Here is a 19916-nt window from a genome sequence, read left to right on the forward strand (position 1 = left end):
AAAGGCCCTGGGGGAGCATGCCTCCAGTCAGCCAGGAGGGGAGCAGGGGGTGGCCAGCAAGGCCTGACCCACGCATGGCCTCAGCGCATGGGGGCAGGGTGGGGGGTGACAGGGCTGGACCACAGGTGGCCTCAGAAGCGTGCATACTCCTGACAGGTGCCAGCGGGCCCTTGAACAAAGACCTGGGAAGGGAGATGGAGAACTTGCTCTCTCCTCATGACGGCCCACATATTTTTTGCGATTCTCAAGAAAACAAACAAAACGAGTAGAATTTTTTAAAGCTAGCAATGATTCCTAGAGCTCATTTTAAAATTAACAAGCAAGAATATCCTACAAATTCTGAGAATGAAGAGTCTTCCTACCTGATGCTGAAACCTGTCATGATGCTATTGTAAACAGAAAGCCTGCCTCCGTGGAGCAAAGTCAATAGGATGTCGGATCCAGTATTACACAGACGTGTGAGGACACATTAGCACCTCACACCAGTGTGGGGAATGCCCATTGGTGGGTGATCAGTAGGGTCAGGAAGCTGGGAACCCCAGAGAAAAGGCTGAGCTGGAGACGACATCCTAATAAACAAAGTAAACTCCAATTAAGCTAACCATTTGATTTCCAAAACTGAACAATAAAAGTAGTGGATAAAAATCATGCGATAATAAAAAAATTATTTTTAGGAAGATCTACAAATAAATCGTCATGACTCTTGATTAGGAAATGGTTTCTTGACTGTGACACCAGAAGCAGAAGCAACAAAAGAAAAAACACCAAATGGAACATTTGCCAAAATCTGAAATTTCTGTGCTTTGACGGACACTGACAAGAAAGCGGGAAGGTGTGATGAGCCTAAAAACTGGGGCTGAGAGGCCACACAGTGTAGGTTCCAGGCATTTCAGTGCCCAGAACAGACGGATCCTGACAGGAAGCAGATGGGTGGCCCCAGGGGTGACCAGGAACGGGGGTGGGGGACTGGAAACGTGTGTGAATACACTAAGTGACACTCAAGTATTCACTTTAAAATGGTGGATGCTATGTGATGTGATTTCACCTCAATAAAAAATTACACAAAGAGCTCATATAAACTGTGCTTTGACATTTTAAAAAATATTATTTTAAAATAAGTTAAAAGGTAACTCACAGATTGAGAAAAACTTCATAAATACTATATCTCATAAGGGACTTGCATCCAGGATCTGTAAAGAACTCTTTTAATAACAAAACTCCTCATTTAATAATAAAAAGAACAACCCTCTCTTAAAACGGGTGAAGTATCTCCACGGACATTTCTCCAAAGAAGATAAGCAGATGGCTGAGAAGCACTTGAAAAGATGCTCTGTGTCATAAGCCGCCAGGGGAGTGCAAATCAAAGCCACAGGAAGACACCACCTTCCACCCAGGAGGATGGCTGCAGCCAAAGACAGACATGCTGCTGAGCACGAGGTGCAACGGGGCTTGTGCATGCCTGGAGGGAAGACGTAAGACTCAGCATCCCCGTATACCGGCAGCTCCACTCACACGTCCGCGCAAACACCTGCGCGCCATCCGTAGTAGCTGGAGACAACCTCAGTGTCCGTCCGCTGGTGAATGGACAAAACAGGTCCCCCCACAAGGGGAAACGAGCCCTAAGAAGGAAGCTTTGACACCTGCCCCCACGTGGATGGGCCCTGGCATCATGCTTCGTGAGGGAAAAAAGCTCAGAAGGCCCGTGTGGTCTGACTGCACAGATGTGATGCTCTAGGGCAGCAAATCCATCAGGGGAAAAGCTGACCTGTCCACTCTCCGCGGGGGCTGAGGGGAAACGGGAGGGCTGCTCACAGGTGCGGGGGTATTTGCGGTATGAAAACATTCTGCAATCGCCCAGTGCTGACAGCCGCGTGGCTCTGAATGTATGAGAAACTCCTCAGCTGTACGCTGTGAAGAGGTGAGTCCGGGGTGTGCGCCTTACAACTCCATAAAGCCCTCATGAGTAAGAATCATCCTTGGCAGAGCAGGCCTATCTGGGGGTCCTATAGCCACAGAAGGAGCGGTCCAGACGTTTGCATCAAGTTTCCACTGCCAAAACCACCATGAGCGAAGTGAGACACCCCAGAAAAGCCGCCTTCCACACACATCTGGAGGGCAAGACACCCCGCGTAGGGACTCAGGGCCCCGGGGGGGTGCAGAGGAGGGCCACAGGGAGGGAAACACGAATGACCCCAAGCGAAACACGAATGACCCCAAGCATGACACAAGATGCCCAACGCCACTCGGGGTGAGACAAGAACAATGAAAGCTCAGCAGTGACACAAGCTTGCACCTCGCAGCAAGGGAAGGTGCAGGTGAGCCAGGCCGGCAGGGGTGTGGACGGGCGCCCTCGCCCGCGGGGAAGGCTGAACCATGGCAAGTGGGCCGCAACCTGCCCAGACCGGCAGCCACGTGGCCTCGGGCCATGCGCCCCAGCCGCAGGGCCTCTGCTTGGCAACCTGCTCGCGGGCGAGGCTGCCAGGCTGGCGTGGCGCGGGAAAGGCCCGCCCGCAGCGCCTGTCCAGGGGCCCGTTCGTAAGCCGCAGCTGTCCTCGCAAGGGGCCGCCCTGTCCGCTGAGGGAGCACCTGCCACAAGGCGGCCGCGGACGGGCCGCTGTCCTGAGCCCGCCGGTGCCGGGGCTCCCCAGGAGGCGATCCAGGCGCCCTGTGCGCCGACACCCACGCGGGAAGGAGAGTGGGGCGCACGGAGGTGCAGCGCGGCGGCCCGTAGACGTCAGTGCCCATATGAGGCAAAGTGCTGGGGACAGAGAGCAGAGTGCCTTCCAGGCCTGGGCGCGGGCTTTGACCAACAGCGGCTGCACCCTGGCATCCACAAAGCACCTCAGCAGGAGAGCGGCGGCACAGCTGGCCTGCACCCCGCTAAAGCTGCTTGGGAAGGTACTCCGGAGGGATTCGAAGTCAGGGCGGGCGCGCTACTCCCGTCGGCGGTCCAGCGCCTGCGCCCAGATCCCCTCCGTGCCTCTGAGTAGCTACAGAGCGGAAGGCAGGCTCAGCAGCGCCCCTCTGCCCCTGGGGGGCCCAGGGCTCCACCGTTCTCACGAGCCCCCAAGGGAGGGCGACGCCCCTAAGGTCATGTCTCCGGTGGGGTGTGCCCATGGGCCACCAGCCTTGCCCCCACCCCAGGCAGCCGCCCTCCAGGCCACATCTTCTCTCACTGGGCAGCCCCAGGGGCCCACCCCCTCCGCCCCAGTCCTCAGCCCTCCTGCACCGGACCTGGGCAGCCTGCAGAGCCCTGTCCCTCTCCCTTCACAACTTCATTTACACTACAAGGCCCCCCCTGCTGCCCAGCCCAGCCACCACTCTTGTGTGTCTGCTCCTCACCTGTCTCTAGCTAAGGCATTCCAGGGCCAGCCGCCTCACCAGCCCTCCCATGAGTACTCAGTGAACATGGGTCAGATGGGTGGATGGTGGGTGGGAGGATGGATGAGTGGGTGGGTGAGTGGGTGGGTGAGTGGATGGATGGATGGGCAGATGGGTGGATGGATGGATGGGCGGATGTGTGGGTGGATGTGTGGGTGGATGGGTGGGTGGGTGGATGGATGCGAGAGTGGATGGGTGGGTGGATAGATAGGTGGATGGGTGGGTGGATGGATGGATGGGCAGATGTGTGGGTGGATGGGTGGATGGATGGATGGGCGGATGTGTGGATGGGTGGGTGGGTAGGTGGGTGAGCATCTTGACATTTCTTACACTCATGGTTCCACACAAGGATTAGAGGTCAAACCCTTGGAACAAGAGGGCCCATCCGGGTGGGAACTGCTCCATGCAGTGTTCCTGAGTATTCGGTAGTCCAGGTATTGGGGTTCAAGGGCCCCATCCAGGAGCTGCGCCTGGAGGGCTTGGCCGTCCCTCTGGCCATCACTCACTGACTCTCAGTCTGCAGCTTCCTGAGAGGGAGGCAGGTGTAGTGCCAGCCCTGGATGGGATGCACAGCATGGGGCAGCTGCACAGGAGCAGTGCAGGCCACTAGGAGGCCTGGCCAAGAGCCCGGAGCACCAGGCACAAAGGGACCATCGAGGGGTCCATGACTCAGAGGGGCAGTGGCACCACCTGGTCTCTGCCCGCCCACCCTCACTCCTCCTCCCCTGTCCTGTGCAATACCTCCACTTGGGCCTCCTCCCAGGCGTCCAGGCGGACTGACTTGACCTTGCTGACCTGGGGGATGTTCCGATGGACTCCAGAGCAGCTCAGGCAGATAAACACTCCCAGGGTGTAGGAGGCCCATTCGGGATCTGGAAGGCAAAGGCCGGATGTTCAGGGAGGGCCCCTTCTGGCCTCAGTGTCCCCATCTGTGCAGTGGGGGCTGGTGCAGTGATGCCTGGGTTCACTGGCTTGTGGCCCTAATGGGGGTCCCTGCCTCCTGGCACAGGTGGGCAGCTCCCCCATCGCCCTCGCTGCCCTGGGGATGATCCCTCCCCTGACAGCCTGAGTGGACAAACAGGAGCCTGGGAGGCAGGGCGATGGCAGGAGGGGTCTGCTCAGGGGGGACATTTTGATGTCTAGTCCACATGGAGAGGCTCAGCAGAAACACATGTGTGTACCCAGATGAAGCCAACGTGGGCAGTGCCCACAGCCGCCTAGGCTACATGGGGCTGTGAGCGTCCAGGCACAAGCGTGTCTGCCTCACCATAGGTTTGTAGTTTCCCACACTGAGCTGCGGCAATGTGAGGGTGCGTGGTGAACTGGGAGGTGGGGTGTGCCCCCACTGCCTGTTCAGCACACCCATCTAAAGGTGGAGCCAGGGGCGGGGGGCTGGGAGGGGCCCTGCCCAGAGGTGCCTGTCCAGAAGGGACTGGTTGTCTCTGAGATGAGGCCCATGTGTGAGTCAAGTCTCCTGGGCCAGGATGGTCTACTTCCGGGTGCCGATGGCCTGAGTGGGGTTCCCTGGGAGCCCCTGGGAGGCTGGGTTGTGGTCACCCTCAAAGCTGGTAAATGTGCTCCCTTGCCCACCTGAGAGCACAGTGTGACCCCACCCTGTGGGCACTGCAGCCCGAGAGGCCCAGGAGCCCGCACCCCCGGGGGTGTGGGAGCTTGGCCACATGGGCGCCCCTGGGCACATCTGCTCCATGACAAGATGGCAGGGAGGTGGCTATGCCCCCAGCTCAGGCCAGTTCCAGGCCCTACCGAGGACGTGGCCCTGCACCTCCCTTCAGGGACCTCCAGAGAACTCACCCAGTGCCAGGGAGGTGACAGCCCTGCCTCAGACACTGAGCACCAGGGCCACAGGCCACGTTGCCCCTGCTGTGTGGGCTGAGCAGGGCGGCGGGCACCTCTGGTTCCTGGGTCAGGGACCCGCCGGCCCCAGGCCGAGAGGGGCCAGCTTGCAGTGCCTGAGGGCACCGGAACCCCTCCCTGCTGGTTGGGGAGGGTCTCCTGCAGCAGGCACGAAGGGCACCGGCGGGCAGGAGGGTGAAGCCCTGGAGCTGCGGTTAAGGCATCCAGTCCCCTTCCCCTTCTGGTAGGTGCCCTCGGGGCGTGTCCGGCCCTGGGCCACTAGAGGAAGTGGAGGCCAGGGACACAGTCGCTGGCAGAGGACACACAGTTTCTAGCTGGCACTTGGAATAGAGAAGTTTCCGGAGAAAAACAGCCATGTCATCCTGAGGGCCCCTGGCCCCGGCCCTGTGAGCAGATTCTGGGGGCGGGGGTACCCGGGCTCTCACCTCCTAGGCCAGCATGCTGGGGGTGGGGAGGGCAGTGAGGCTGGTTGTTTCTGGGGTGCAGCCAGCTCGTGTGGGCTTGGGCTGTGGGGAAGGTAAGGTGCCCACCAGGGACCCCAGCCCTGGCCTCCACCCTGCCCTGGGGTCGGCAGACATCAGTGCCTCCCAATGGGGGGTAGCGAGGGTGGGGGCAGTCCAGAGACCACGGGGCCTCAGAGTCTTGGTTCCGGGGGTCCTTACCCGGCTCAGGGGAGCTGTGAGCCAAGGGCCAGGGCAGGCTGCCAGCCCACCTACCAGCACAGCCCTCCACTTCCGGCATCCTGCCTTGTTTGCAGAGCCCCAGTCCGCTGGCCGTGAAGCCAGAGCAACCCCTTTAAGACACGTCACGTCGACTCTGTTTGAACCCGCTGGCGACTTTTCACCCCCTGTCCTCAGGCCGGAGGGCTGCCCTGGGCCCTGGGCCCCCCCACCCCGGCTCTGCCCTCCTCCCCACTGCACCGCCCAGGCCCTGCCTCCCCTAGGCCCATGCATCCTCACCCCGTGTCTGACTCCGATGCCTCCTCAGAGAGCCTTCCTCCACAGCTGGTCCCCCCACCACCCAGTCATGTTCACAGCATCTGCCAGTCGGTGTCCCTGTGCTCTGTTTGTGGCCCCAGGTGACCTCTGGGGGACGCCAAGGGGCAGGCCACCCACCTGTCCTGAACACTGACCTGGGAGGCTGACCCCAGAGTGTGGGCACTGGGGCCTGGGTGGGGAGAAGGCCACATCCCCCCGCCCTGAGCCTCTGGGGTGGGGTGGGGGAGACTTTGAGCCCGACACCAGCCTCTCCTAGGCATGTGGGGACAAACAAGGCTGCCCCACTGCACAGGCTCCAGTGTCCTATGTCAGCCCTTTATTCTCAGAACAGATTGCCCTGTGTCTGGTGTCACTCTAGAAACCACTTGGCTGCTGCCAAGGGGACAGAGCAAAGCCCACCCATGGTGCCCACCTCCCAGGAGCCCGCAGCTGCTGCAGCACGTCCACCCTCGGCTGGGCGCAGGAAGTGAGGCATCTAGACCGAAAGCAGCAGGTCTAATTAGAAGTCGGTGGGCGGATGGCACAGCTCACCCAGGACATGGCATGGCCCCTTGCCCCGTGCGTGGATGCCACGGCTGGCTGGGGACAGGCAGAGGGCGGGGCAGCACCACACGGGGGGCTGTGGCTCCCGCTCCCCACCCATGCTCAGAAGAGCTGTGCTCTGGGCCACCTCCCACCACCCCACAGCCTGAGCTGACCCCTCAGCAGGCCACTCACCAGGGGGGGACCCCGTGGGGCACACACAAGCATGCACACACATGGGCTCCGCTTCAGACTGAGCACACCCACCAGCATTTCCCATCCTAGCTGTGTGTCCTGAGGCAAATTACTTCACTGCTGTGTGCCTCAGTTTGTCTTCTGTAAAATGGACAGAACTCTGTCGAGGGCACAGGAACACATTACTACATGTGAAGCAGGTAGAGCAGTGCCTGGCACACGGAGTGCTTAATGAACAGTAGTTAACAGTGACCATGCATCTCGGTTTGCTGGGACGGCCCACACCTGTGCTGGGAGAAGTACAAACAGCTTCCCTTTCACCCCCAAGCTCTTGCAGTTCTGACAGTATGCTGCTTGGCTCCCCAAGCACAGGATGCCTGTGCCCACCCATCCTCCAGCCTTGTAAGAGGTTCTCAGACAAGGCCGTCTATCTCCCGGCCTGGAAGACCTGTTTACAGACCACTTTAGCAGCAACTGGCAAACTGTGGCCCTCAGGCCTTGTTTTGTAAATAAAGTTTTATTAGCACACAGCCAAGCCCAGTCCGTGGTCGCCTCTGTGGCACAATGGCACAGTTGAGCGGTTGTGACAGAGGAAGCGTAGCCTGCTAAGCTGGAAATATGTGCCATCTCACCCTTTAACAAAATGTTTGCCAAGCTTTAGGGGGGAAATGGGTGTGACACAGGCAAGTGATGCTTATGGTCATTTCTGATGCAATTTACCTTGACAACGAGATATGAGGGTTCAAGGAGCGCTTACAAGCTTGCCTGATGTCTTGCAGCTGGCATGAACCCATGGGTGCACATTTGAGGCAGTTGGACCAAGCGCCTGCCCGCCTGGTGTGTGTGTGTGTGTAAGAGGGCGTGCACACCTGCACATAGACACAATCAAGCAGTGATTTCTAATGAGGGATAATGGAAGCTTAAACCAAAGAAGCAAAGTCAAATACCAGTTAAATTAAGTGTTAGGGGTTGTGCAACACACAGTTGTCACTTGAAGAGCAGAAAGTTTGTACCTTTTAAAAAAGCTTTGGTAATGGGACATTGTACACATCCACACCCCCACGTGTAGCTCAGGACGTGGAGCAACTGGGACTTTCCCTGCACTGCCGGAGGGAGTGTACACGGTTTCCGCCCACCTCGGAGAGCAGCCTGGCTGCTGCCTGCACTATCAAACAGGTCTTTCCTCCGACCCAGTGGCTCTACTTCCAGGTGGTTGCCCAAGAGAGACAAAATCATGTCCACACAGAGGATATCAACAGTACACAAAAGGTACAAAAGCCATGACTAATGGGTTTATACCAGGAATGGAAGGCTGGCTTAACGTTTGAAAATCACTCAATGTAATTTGCCATATTGTCTTGATGCAGAAAAAGCATTTGACAAAGTGTAACATCCTGACAAAAATTTTCAGAACACTAGGAATAGAGAACTTTTCTAGCTCCATATAGGGCATCTATGCAATATCTACAGGTGACATCATAACTAATGGAGAAGGACTGAATGCGTCCCCCTAAGATCAGGAACAAGACACGAATGTCCATCCTAATCACTGTATTCACTGGACTGGGGGTTCTAGTCAGTGCAACAGGCAATAAAAGAAACAAGCTTCCAGGTTGAAAAGGTAGGAATAAAACCACTTTCATTCCAAGATAACACAATTGTCCATGCAGAATCCAATGGCTTCTACACAACACTACTAGAATAAACAAGGTTGCAAGATACTAGACAAACATACAAAGAGCGACTGTATTTCTGTCTGAAACCGAATATTTAAAAACACCATTTATATTCTGTAGACTGTGCAGCTCTTAACACTGCTGAACTATATATTTAAAGTGGGTAAAGTGAGTGGTAAATTCTATGTTATATATATATTCATCCACAAAGATTTAAAAATGCCACTTAAAAGAACATGCAAATAAGAAATACTTAGAGGTAAGTATGATGAAAGACACTAATGAACAGTACACTGAGAACTACAAAATATCGCTGAGATAAAGAAGGCCTACATAAGTGTGAGGGATACCATTTTCCTGTGTCGCAGACTCAGTACTGTCAAGATGTAAATTCTCTCCAAATTAATGATTCAATGTGATCCCAGTCAGGATTCCAACAGGATTTTTTAAATAGAAATTAACAAGCTGATTCTAAAATTCATATGCCAGTGCAGAGGACCTAGAACAATCAAACGACCTTGAAAAAGGACACAGGTAGTGTCTAACACTACTTGGTTTTAGAATTTATTGTAAAGTTAGTTATCAGGACAGCATGGTATGGAATAAAAACAGGCAAATAGAAAATGGAATAGAATAGACCCACACAACTGTGTGAGCAGCTAATTACTGATAAAGGTGTAAAAGCAATTTAGTGAAGAAAGATAATCTCTCAACAAATAGTGCTCAGTTTGATGTCATCCGCAAAACTTAGAAGTTAGATTTCAATCCATTCTTCTCACCATATACAAAAAGTAACTCAAAATGCACCATAGTGCTAAATGTAAAACCTAAAACCATAAAACTTACAAAAGAAAACAAGAGAAATTTCTTTGTGGCCTTGGGCTAGGCAAAGACGTTTTAGCTTATACCGAAAGCAGGACCCAATTGAAAAGAAAAAAAATACAGATATATGGCTTCACCAGAATTTTTAAAAAGATCTGGTCTTTGAAAGATACTGGTTGAAGGAACAAAAAGGCAGGTTGTACTGGGAGAAAATTTTGCAAACCATACATCTTATAAAGGACATGTCCAAAGTATATAAAGAGCTAGTCAAACTCAACAGTAAGAAAACAAACAACCCAATTACAAAAACAGGCCAAAGATGTGAATAGATGCTGGAACCGTGGGTCAGCAGAGCCCTGTGGCCTAGTTCCAGAGACCTTTGCCCTCGCCAAGGCTGAGATCCTGGTGGTGACAGCCAGTCGGCTGGCTCTGGGCCAGAGGCAGAAAGGGCGCCAAGGTGGGGGGGTACATCCAGCCACGGACCCCGGAGGGCCCCTCCCCGCACAGCACCCGCCTGCAGGGACATCCAGACCCCTCCGCCTGGCTGAGCCCCATCCTGTCCCCCCTGCACCACCCCGCCCGCCCAGGGCGCACTCTGCTTCTCCTGCTGCACGAAGCAATCCCAGCTCCAGGGCAAGCGGGTGGGCTTCTGAGCCTGAGGATTCCCATCACCCCAGGGGGCGTCACACACAGTGGGTGCAGTCAGCCCACCCCTCACCTGAGAGCACAGGTCTCCAGCCCGCCCCGCCTGTCCCACCCCAGCAGGCACACTCCCTACTCCCTGCCGCACCGTCACGTCCCCTCTCCTGGTCCCTGCCATCAGCGCCCACACAGGCTGCCAGAATCCAGGTCCAACTCCTGACCTGGCACCTTGCGGCCGCCGCCTCTCTCCACGCCAAGCTGCAGCTGCCATTCCCGTCCCCAGGGCTCCACTGGATGCCATCGCAGACATGTGGCCCTGGTGCCACAAGGCGTGCTTCCTGGACGTGCAGCCTCTGCCTGGCTGTCCTCGCCCCACCGCCCTGCCGCCTCCCATCTGCTCCCTTGGCTGTAAAATCTGTACTTTGGGGCAAGACCGAGGAGGCAGTTGCACAGCTCTGCGCTGCTGCAAATGCCAAGAATCGTTTCATTTTATCTGTCAACTTTACGTCATGAATTTCAATTAGGAAAAAGGAAAGGACACATCTACACACCTTGCCTGATTTGCCACCTGGTCCTTTCCTCCAGAATGTTCCTGAGCTCCAGGCTCCCGTCTCTACTCCAGGCCACAGAGACTTCTCGATCTGAACCTCTGACCAGCCTGGGCCCCCAGCCGCTTCCCCAGGGCCGAGCCCACCGCAGTGAACAGGCTCCAGCCTTCCCTCGGCCTTGGCCAGAAGCCCTCCTTACAGACCCCTTGTCCCCTTGCTTCAGCCCAGACACTTCTGCGCCTGTGTCCCACCTGGACCCACAGCCACGCACCTGCCAGTGGGCATCTGCTCCGGACACACAGGCCTCCGGCTCCTCCCTCAACTTGCAAAGCCTGTGGCTCCTGCTGTTCTCTGGGAGCCGCCAGCCTCCTCCTCAGGTAACCCTGGAGAGTCTTGCACCTGACCTCTGCCCCTCGCTCCCTCCATGGCATCTGGTGGCATGCTCACCCCTGGGGGCTCCCTGTAGGCCTTAGCCACAGCCAGGGCCATGCCCAGACCTGCCAGCACCGTGGGTGCTCCCTCCGGAATCCTGCTCAGCCCACCACCCTTGCCCCGCTGTCCACTGCCCGAGCCTTTGGCCTCCCGCTTCAGCACACTGCAGCCTGTGCCCCTGGAGCTGATGTCCAGGGATACGGGGCTGCGCAGGTCTGGGTTAATGCAGGACCTCAGGCCTCACAGGCACTCGTGCACCCAGGGACGCAGGGCCCTCTCCTGGTGGCTCTGCCCTTCCGAAGGTCCCTTCTGTGCCTCCCCTTTCCCTCCACCTCCCAGCATCCTGCCCGCCGCACACAGACCTTCACTGGCCTCCTGCACACCGGCGGCCCTGCCAGAGCACCACAGGCCCAGCTCCCTCTCCCAGGAATTGCCAGGCACTAACACCCACTCCTGCCTGCATCTCCTGGGCACCCCGCCCTGGCAGGTGGTCAGCTTGTGCTCCCTCCGCCCGTCTCTGGGCACACGGGCGCCGCTCCCTCCTCAGAGCCTCTCTTCACCTGGCATCTGAGGTTCCGTGGGCCGCCAGCCTCCTCGGCTGCTCCTCCTCGCCCCCGCTGCCGGCTCCACCGTGAGCCATGGGAGTGCTTGGGGCCCTCACCTCTCTTCGGCCGCTCCTCCCAGCGGCCTCAAAACAGATCAGGCTGTTCCCACAACACTGTCAGGGTGCCATCAAACCCAGGCGGCCCTCAGAGATGCTATGCCACCCTCGTCTGCAGAGTGAGACCCTCCAACGGCACTCAGCTCAGCTTCCTGTCCCTTTAACTGGCCGTGCCTGGGTCCTGGGTGTTTGCACAGCTGTTCCAATGCTCCTCCCCCAGGTCTGTGCATCATCTGGGTCTGGTGGGTGCATCTGTAATGGCTCTTGATGGGGAACCATTGGGGGCTGCTGTTCTCACACAGCACTGCCCACCTCATGCCTACCTCATCTCCGACGGCCACCTGCTCACCTATCTCCGCTCACCAGAATGCAGACACATACATGAAGGCCTTCTCTGGCTCCGTCCAGCCAAGCCTGGTGATGGCACGCTACCCATGCATTGGATGGAGAAAGGAGGTGGGCACACGCTGGGGCCAGGGGCAGGCAGCCAGCTGAAGGCTTAGCCCTCACAGGCCTCCGGCTCCTTTGGGCACAGGCATACATGTGCCATGTGCCATCTCTGCAAGGTGGCAAGATGTCCACCGACAACAGCCAGGAGTCTAGATCTGCCTGTGGCCACAGACTCTGACCCTGGCTCACTGCTGTCCATCCCCGGACCTCCAAACTATCCTTGACAGCCTGGACGGACTTCCCATCCCAGAGGGGATTCAGGGCAGGTGGCAGGGCAGGAACTCCCCACCTGGACAATGACTGCACCAGGAGAGTCTCTGAAGCATCTGCTTGGAATCCTGGACTCTGCTGAAGGCTTGTGGGGGAGGCTCAGACAATACACTGCAGTTCATTTTGGTCAACTCTTAGCCCAGTAGCAGCTGCTCACCCACCCCGGCCCCTGGCCAGCAGCTCTCTGGTGATCCTGGGGCAGCCTGAACATGACTGAGGGAGCCAGGCAGGCAAAAGGGACCCTGTCCTCCACATTGCAGGTCTGTGCTCCGACCGCCAGCCGCTCCTTGCAGATGCTGATGTGCAGACGCAGAGGTGGGCAGACACTGTCGCCATGCCCCTCCTGCTGCTGCAAGCTCCTACCCCGGTCCAGGGACTTCCAGGGCCAGTGCTTTCTTTTCCTCCTTTTATTTTTTGCTTTTCTCCTTTTAGGGATAAAACATAAGGACTAAGGGCATTCAAAAACAACTGCAAATATGGGAAAATTAAAAAGTGACCATGTATGATGAGAGAAAGGCTCAGAGAAGACATTAACTTTATAACTCAGGCTGGCCCTGGCCACAGAGACAGCCCATAACAAAGAAAGAAACAAAAACAATAACAAAAAATAAGCCCAGGGGAGGGGAGATTCTGATTTCCAGAGTCACTTATTAGATTCAAATGTCCATGTTCAACAAAAAAATCATCAGGCATACAAAGAAACAGTAAAGTATGTGCATAAAATTCAAAGGAAAAAAATAAGTAAGTAGAATTTGTTCTTGAAAAGGACTTAATGGTAGATATGTTACACAAAGACTTTAAAACAGTCTTAAAGATGCTCAAAGGACAAAAGGAATATGTGAAGAAAGTCAGGAAAATGATGTAGAAACAAAATGGAAATAGCAATAAAGAGATAGAAATCCTAAAAGAGAAAAAAAATTCTGGAGCTAAAAATACAATAACTGAAGTGAAAATTTTACTCCATGGATTCAAAGGCAGATTTGATTAGGCAGAAAAAATAATTGGTGAACTTGAAGATAGGAAAATGGAAATTACTGAGACTGAGGGACAGACAGAAAAAAGACTGAAGAAAAGTGGGACCTGTGGGGACACCACCAAGAGAAGCAGCAAGGCATTATGGGAGTCCTGGGAGCAGGTGAAAGGGGCAGAGAGAATACTTGAAGAAATAATGGTGGAAAGCTTCCCAAATTTGATGAAAGACATGAAAATTAACATTCAGGAAGCTCAATGAACTTCAAGAAAAATGAACTCAAAGAGAAGTGACTTGTCATACACAAGATATCCTCAAACAGATCATGAGCAGATTTCTCATCAGAAACTTTGGAAGCTAGAAGACGGTTGGCTGATATAGTCAAAGTGCTTAAAGAAAAAACCTGTCAACCAAGAATCCTGTTTTCAGCAAAACTGTTCTTCAAAATGAAGGAGAAACCAAGACATTTCCAGATAAAGGCTGAGGGAGTTCATGACCACTAGCCTCACCTTGCAGGAAATGCTGAGGGGAGCCCTGCAGGTGAGACAAAGATGCTAGACAGTTCACTTGAAGCCATGTGGAGAAATAAAGCTCTCCATAAAGGTAAATACACTGGTAACTATAAAAGCTAGTATTGTAACAACATACTGTATTGTAACTGTACTTTCTGTTTTCTATGTGATTTGAGAGATCAAAAGACAGAGATGGGCAGAATGGATAAAAATACATCATCTAACTATATCCTTCCTACAAGAAAGTCACTCAGATCCAAAGACATAAGCAGGTTGGAAGTGAAGAGATGGAAAAAGATATTCCATGCAGAGGGAAACCAAAATGGAGCAGGCTGGGCACACTAACACCAGACAGAGCAGACTCTAAGTCCAAAAAGGTTAAGAGGCAAACAAGATATTACATATTAAAAAAAGGTTCACAGAGCAAGAAGATAATAATTTAGGTATTTATACACCTAATGACAGACTGTCAAAATATATAAAGCAAAAACTGACAGGATTGAAGGGAGAATTGCAGTTCTGCAATAACAGTTGAGACTTCGATGCTCTGCTCTTGATAACTGATGGAAGAACCAGACAGAAGATAAGTAAGGAAACAGAGGACTTACTACAAAAACAACTAGATCTAACAGACACACACAGCACACTCCACCAACAACAACAGGATACACATTCTTCTCAAGGGCACACAGGATGTTTTCCAGGACTGACCATATGTTAGACCACATATTAAGTCTCAATCAATGTTAAAAGATAGCAATCATAAAAAGTATCTTCTCTGACCACAGGGGATGACTTTAGCAATTAGTAACATAAAGAAAACTGAAGAATTCACAAACCTGTGGAAACCTAAGAAACACATTTTTAAACTAATGGGCCAAGGAAAAAATCACAAAGGAAATTAGAAAATTCTGAGAAAGAAAGTAAAATGCAAACACAGCATACCAAAACTTATAGGGTGCAGCAACTAAGGTGCTAAGGGGGAAATTTATAACTTCAAATGCTTATGTTAAAAAGCAAGAAAGATCTCAAGATCAACAACCTAACTTTACGGCTTAAGGAACTAGAAAAAGAAAAAGAAATGAAACCCAAAGCAAGTAGGAGGAAGTAAGTGATAATCAAGCAGAGATAAATGAAAGAGAAAACAGAAAGCAATAGAGAAGTAAATGAAACCAGAAGTTGGTTCTTCAAAAACTGACAAGCCTTTAGCAAGATGGACTAAGGAAAAGTGAGAGGACTCCAAGTATCAAATAAAAAACAAAAGTGTGTTATGATTGTCAATTTTACAGAAATAATAAGGACAGTAAGAGAGCACTATGAACAGTGATATGCCAATACATTGGATAACCTAGATGAAATATAAATTCCTAGAAACACAAAACCACCAAAGCTACATCACAATGAAATAGACAATCTAAATACTACAGCTAGTAAGGAGATTGAATCAGTAATCAAAAATTCTCCCAAAAGAAAATCTCTGGACTTTAAAACTTCACTGGTGAATTCTACCAAACATTAAAAGCAAAACTAATAACAATCCTTCTCAATTCTTACAAAAATTTGAAGAGGAGGGAATACTTCCTAACTCATTCTATGAGGCCAGAACAACCCTGATACCTAAGCCAGACAAAGACACAACAAGAAATGTAAACTACAGACCAATATCCCTTATAAACACTGATGCAAATATTCTCAATAAAATACCAGCAAATTGAATTCAGCAGCATACTAAAGGATTATAAACCATGACCAAGTAAGATTATTCCTGGAATGCAAGGAGGGTTCAACATGAAAACAAATCAGTATGATAACACCACAGTAACAGAATGATGGGGTGGGAGGAATCACATGATTCTCTCAATGCAGAAAAAGCATCTGACAAAATCATATACTATTTCCTAAGAATACTCAACAAATTTAGATGGAAATTACTCTGCATAATAAAAGCCATATGTGAAAAATCCATAACAAACTTCATGATGAAAGCTTTTCCTCTAAGAGCAGAGGTAAGGCAAGGACGTTCACTCTTACCATTTCTAGTCAACATAGTCCTGGACATTCCAGCCATAGCAATTTGACAAGAAAAAGACACAGAAGTCCTCCAAATTGGAAAGGAAGAAGTGAAATTATCTCTGTTTGCAGGTGATATGATCTTATATGTAGAACATCTTAAAGACTCCACACACAAAAAAATAAATAAATGAATTCGGCAAGGTAGCAGAATATAAAGTCAACACATAAAAATCACTTGAATTTCTATTCACAAACAATGAATAATCTGAAAGGAAATCACAAAAACAAATCTATTTACATTAGCATCAAAAACAATACAATTCTTAAGTATTAAGTTAAACAAGAAAGTGAAATCCTTTTACAATGAAAGTTATAAAATATTTTAGAAAGAAATTAAAGAAGATATAAATAAATGGAAAAACATATCACGTTCGTGGACTGGAAGACAATATTATTAAGATGTCAAATTTACCCAAAGTGATCAGATTCAATGCAATGCCTATCAAAATTCCAATGACAATGTTTGCAGAAATGAAAAACCCATCATAAAATCCATTTGGAACTTTACAGAACCCTGAATAGCCAAAACAATCCTGAAAAAGAAAACTGGAGGACTCACACCTCATGACTTCAAAACCTACTACAAAGGTACAATAATCCAACCAGTGTGGTATTGGCATAAAAATAGACATACAGACCAATGGAATAGAGAACCCAGAAATAAATGCCTGCAAACATGATAACATGATTGTTGACAAGGGTTCCAAGACCACTCAATGTGGAAAGTGAAAACTGGATATCAAAAGAATGAAGGTGGACCTTTACCTAACAGGATATACAAAAATCAGCTCAAAATGGATCAAGGAATTAAATGTAAGACATAAAATAATAAAACTCTTAGAGGAAAACAGGACAAAATCCTCATGACATTGAACTTGTTAGTAATTTCTTGAATATGATACCAAAGGCACAGGCAACAAAAGAAAAAATAAATGGGGTTTTATGAAAAAAATTTTAATTTTGCATCAAAAGACACTATCAACAGAAAGAGGGGAGATACTTTCAAATCATATTAACAGTAATATTCCTAATATACAGAATATACAGAAAACTCCTAAAACTCAACCACAAAAAAAAAATGAAGAAAATGAAAAATTTGCAAAGGACTTGGATAGACATTTCTCCAAAGATATATTATTGGCCAATAAGCACATGAAAATATGCTCAACATCATTAATCATTTGAGAAATGTAAATCAAAACTGCAGTGAGATGCCACCTTGCATCCATTAGGATGGCTATTATCCAAAAAAACCCAGACACCTAAAAAGCATTGGCAAGGATATGGAACCCTTGTGCATTCTGTGGGAATGTAAAATGGTACAACCACTGTAGAGAACAATATGGAGGTTCTTCAAAAAATTAAAAACATGATTACCATAGGACCCAGAAATTCCACTTCTGGGCTATATGCCCAAAATTGAAAGCAAGGTCTTGAGGAAATATTTGTATACCTATGTTCATAGCAGCATTATACATAATAGCTAAAACAAGGAAGCAACACAAGTGTCCATTGCCAGATGAGTGCATACGTAAACTGTGATCTGTCCATGCAATGGAATACTATTCTGCCTTAAAAAAGGAAAGACATGGAAACTAAAATAAAATTGGTAACTAAACATATATCAAACAAACTAGACTTTAAGACAAAGACTAATAAGAGAGATAAAGAGGGCCATTACAGAATGATAAAGGGGTCAATCCAGCAATGGGATATAATATTTAAATATTTGCACAGCTCATATAAGAGCACCTAAATATATAAAGCAAATGTTCACAGACCTAAAGAGAAAAACAGACAGAACTACAATAATATTAAGAGACCCCACTTACATCAATGGATAGATCATCCAGTGGATTTTGATAGATATCCAAAATCTAAAAGGAAATGTTGGTGTTAAAGGACACATTAGACTAGATGGACTGAACAGACATTTTACAGAATATTCCACCTAAAAGCAACAGAATATATATTCTTCTCTAGCTCCCGTGGAACATTCTCCAGACTAGATCATATGTTAGGCCACAAAACAAGTCTTAATATATTTACTGAGGTTGAAACTATTATCAAGCAGCTCTTTCAACCACAATAGTATGAAAGCAGAAATCCGTTACAAGAAAACTGGAAAATTAACACATCTGTAGAGATGAAACAACATGTTACTCAACAACCAATGGGTTGAAGGAGAAATTTAAAAATACCTTGAGACAAATGAAAATGGAAACACAACACATCAAAACTTGTGGGATGCAGCAAAAGCAGTTCTAAGAAGGGGGAAGTTCATAGCAGTAAAGGCCTAAATCAAGAAACAAGAAAGATATTAAATAAACAACCTTTTAGAAAAAGAAACAAAGCCCAAAGTTAGTACAAGGAAGGAAATAGCAAAGATCAGCAGAGAAAAATGAAGTGGAGACTATAAAGACAACAGAAAGATCAATGCAACTAAGAGCTGGATCCTGAAAAGACAAAATTGAAAAACTTTTAGCTAGACTCACCAAGAAAAAAAAGAGAAAGGACTCAAATACAATCAGAAATGAAAGAGGAAATATTAAAACGGATACCATCAAAATACAAAGGATTGAAGGAGACTCCTATGAACAATCATGTTCCAATGAATTGGACAACCTAGAAGAAATGGATAAATACTTAGAAACATACAATCTGCCAAGACTGAATCATGAAGAAATAGAAAATCTGAGCACACTGATTATTAGTAAGGAGAGTGAATCAGGACTAAGAAATCAAACAAACAAACAACAAATGTTGGCGAGGTTGTAGAGAAAGGCAAGCCCTCCTACACTGCTGGTGGGAATGTAAATTAGTTAAACCATTGTGGAAAGCAATATGGAGGTTCCTCAAAAAACTAAAAATAGAAATACCATTTGACCCAGGAATTCCACTCCTAGGAATTTACCCTAAGAATGCAACAGCCCAGTTTGAAAAAGACATATGCACCCCTAAGTTTTTGCAGCACTATTTACAATAGCCAAGAAATGGAAGCAACCTAAGTGTCCATCAGTAGATGAATGGATAAAGAAGATGTGGTACATATACACAATGGAATATTACTCAGCCATAAGAAGAACACAAATCCTACCATTTGCAACAACATGGATGGAGCTAGAGAGTATTATGCTCAGTGAAATAAGCCAGGTGGAGAAAGACAAGTACCAAATGATTTCACTCATGTGTAGAGTATAAGAACAAAGAAAAAACAACTGAAGGAACCAAACAGCAGCAGACTTACAGAACCCAAGAATGGACTAACAGTTACCAAAGGGAAAGGGACTGTGGAGGATGGGTGGGAAGGGAGGGATAAGGGGAAAAAAAGGGGGGTGGGCATTACTGTTAGCAGACATAATATAGGAGGGGTCATGGGGAGGGTTGTACAACACAGAGAAGACAAGTAGTGATTCTACAACATCTTACTATGCTGATGGACCATGACTGTAATTGGGTATGTGGGGGGGACTTGGTGAAGGGGTGAGTCTAGTAAACATAATGTTCCTCATTTAATTGTAGATTAATGATACAAAAAAAATCAAACAAAAAGTCCAGGAGATGATGACCTACTGGTAAATTCTACCAAACATTTAAAGAATTAACACCAGTCCTCTTCAAACTCTTCCAAAAAATAGAAGAGAAGGGAACACTTCCAGAAGAATTAATATTGTTGAAATGTCCATACTATACAAATAGACAAATTTCATATGTGGAATCTAAGAAATAAAACAACCCACACTCATACACACAGAGAACAGACTGATGGTTGCCGGGATGGGCAAAACGGGTGGAGCTGGTCAAAAGGTACAAGCTCCCAGTTGTAAAATAAATAAGTCCTGGGGATGTAATGTCCAGCATGGTGACTATAGTTAATAATATCATATTG

The 19916-nt window shown here is 49.3% G+C and overlaps 1 protein-coding gene across 22 annotated transcripts in view; it reads right to left on the reverse strand.

Annotated features, from left to right (window-relative positions):
* The window catches only part of ADAP1 (ArfGAP with dual PH domains 1), a 53545-nt gene that overhangs the window by 22966 nt on the left and 10663 nt on the right, over positions 1-19916 (reverse strand). For 19 of the 22 annotated variants that reach the window (XR_005058672.2, XM_073214912.1, XM_073214916.1 and 16 more), the window contains exon 2: positions 4123-4253. Coding sequence is in view for 16 of the 22 variants with exons in the window: in XM_073214907.1 (XP_073071008.1) it covers positions 4123-4253 (131 nt within the window). In the remaining 6 variants the exon portion in view is untranslated. Of the gene's footprint in view, positions 1-362; positions 570-4122; positions 4254-5193; positions 5213-5918; positions 5938-19916 lie in introns of those variants that run through there. The other 3 variants (XM_073214906.1, XM_073214901.1, XM_073214910.1) reach the window with 3 other exon arrangements.

The sequence above is a fragment of the Manis javanica genome, chromosome 10 (genome assembly GCF_040802235.1).
Source record: "Manis javanica isolate MJ-LG chromosome 10, MJ_LKY, whole genome shotgun sequence".
NCBI lineage: Eukaryota > Metazoa > Chordata > Mammalia > Pholidota > Manidae > Manis > Manis javanica.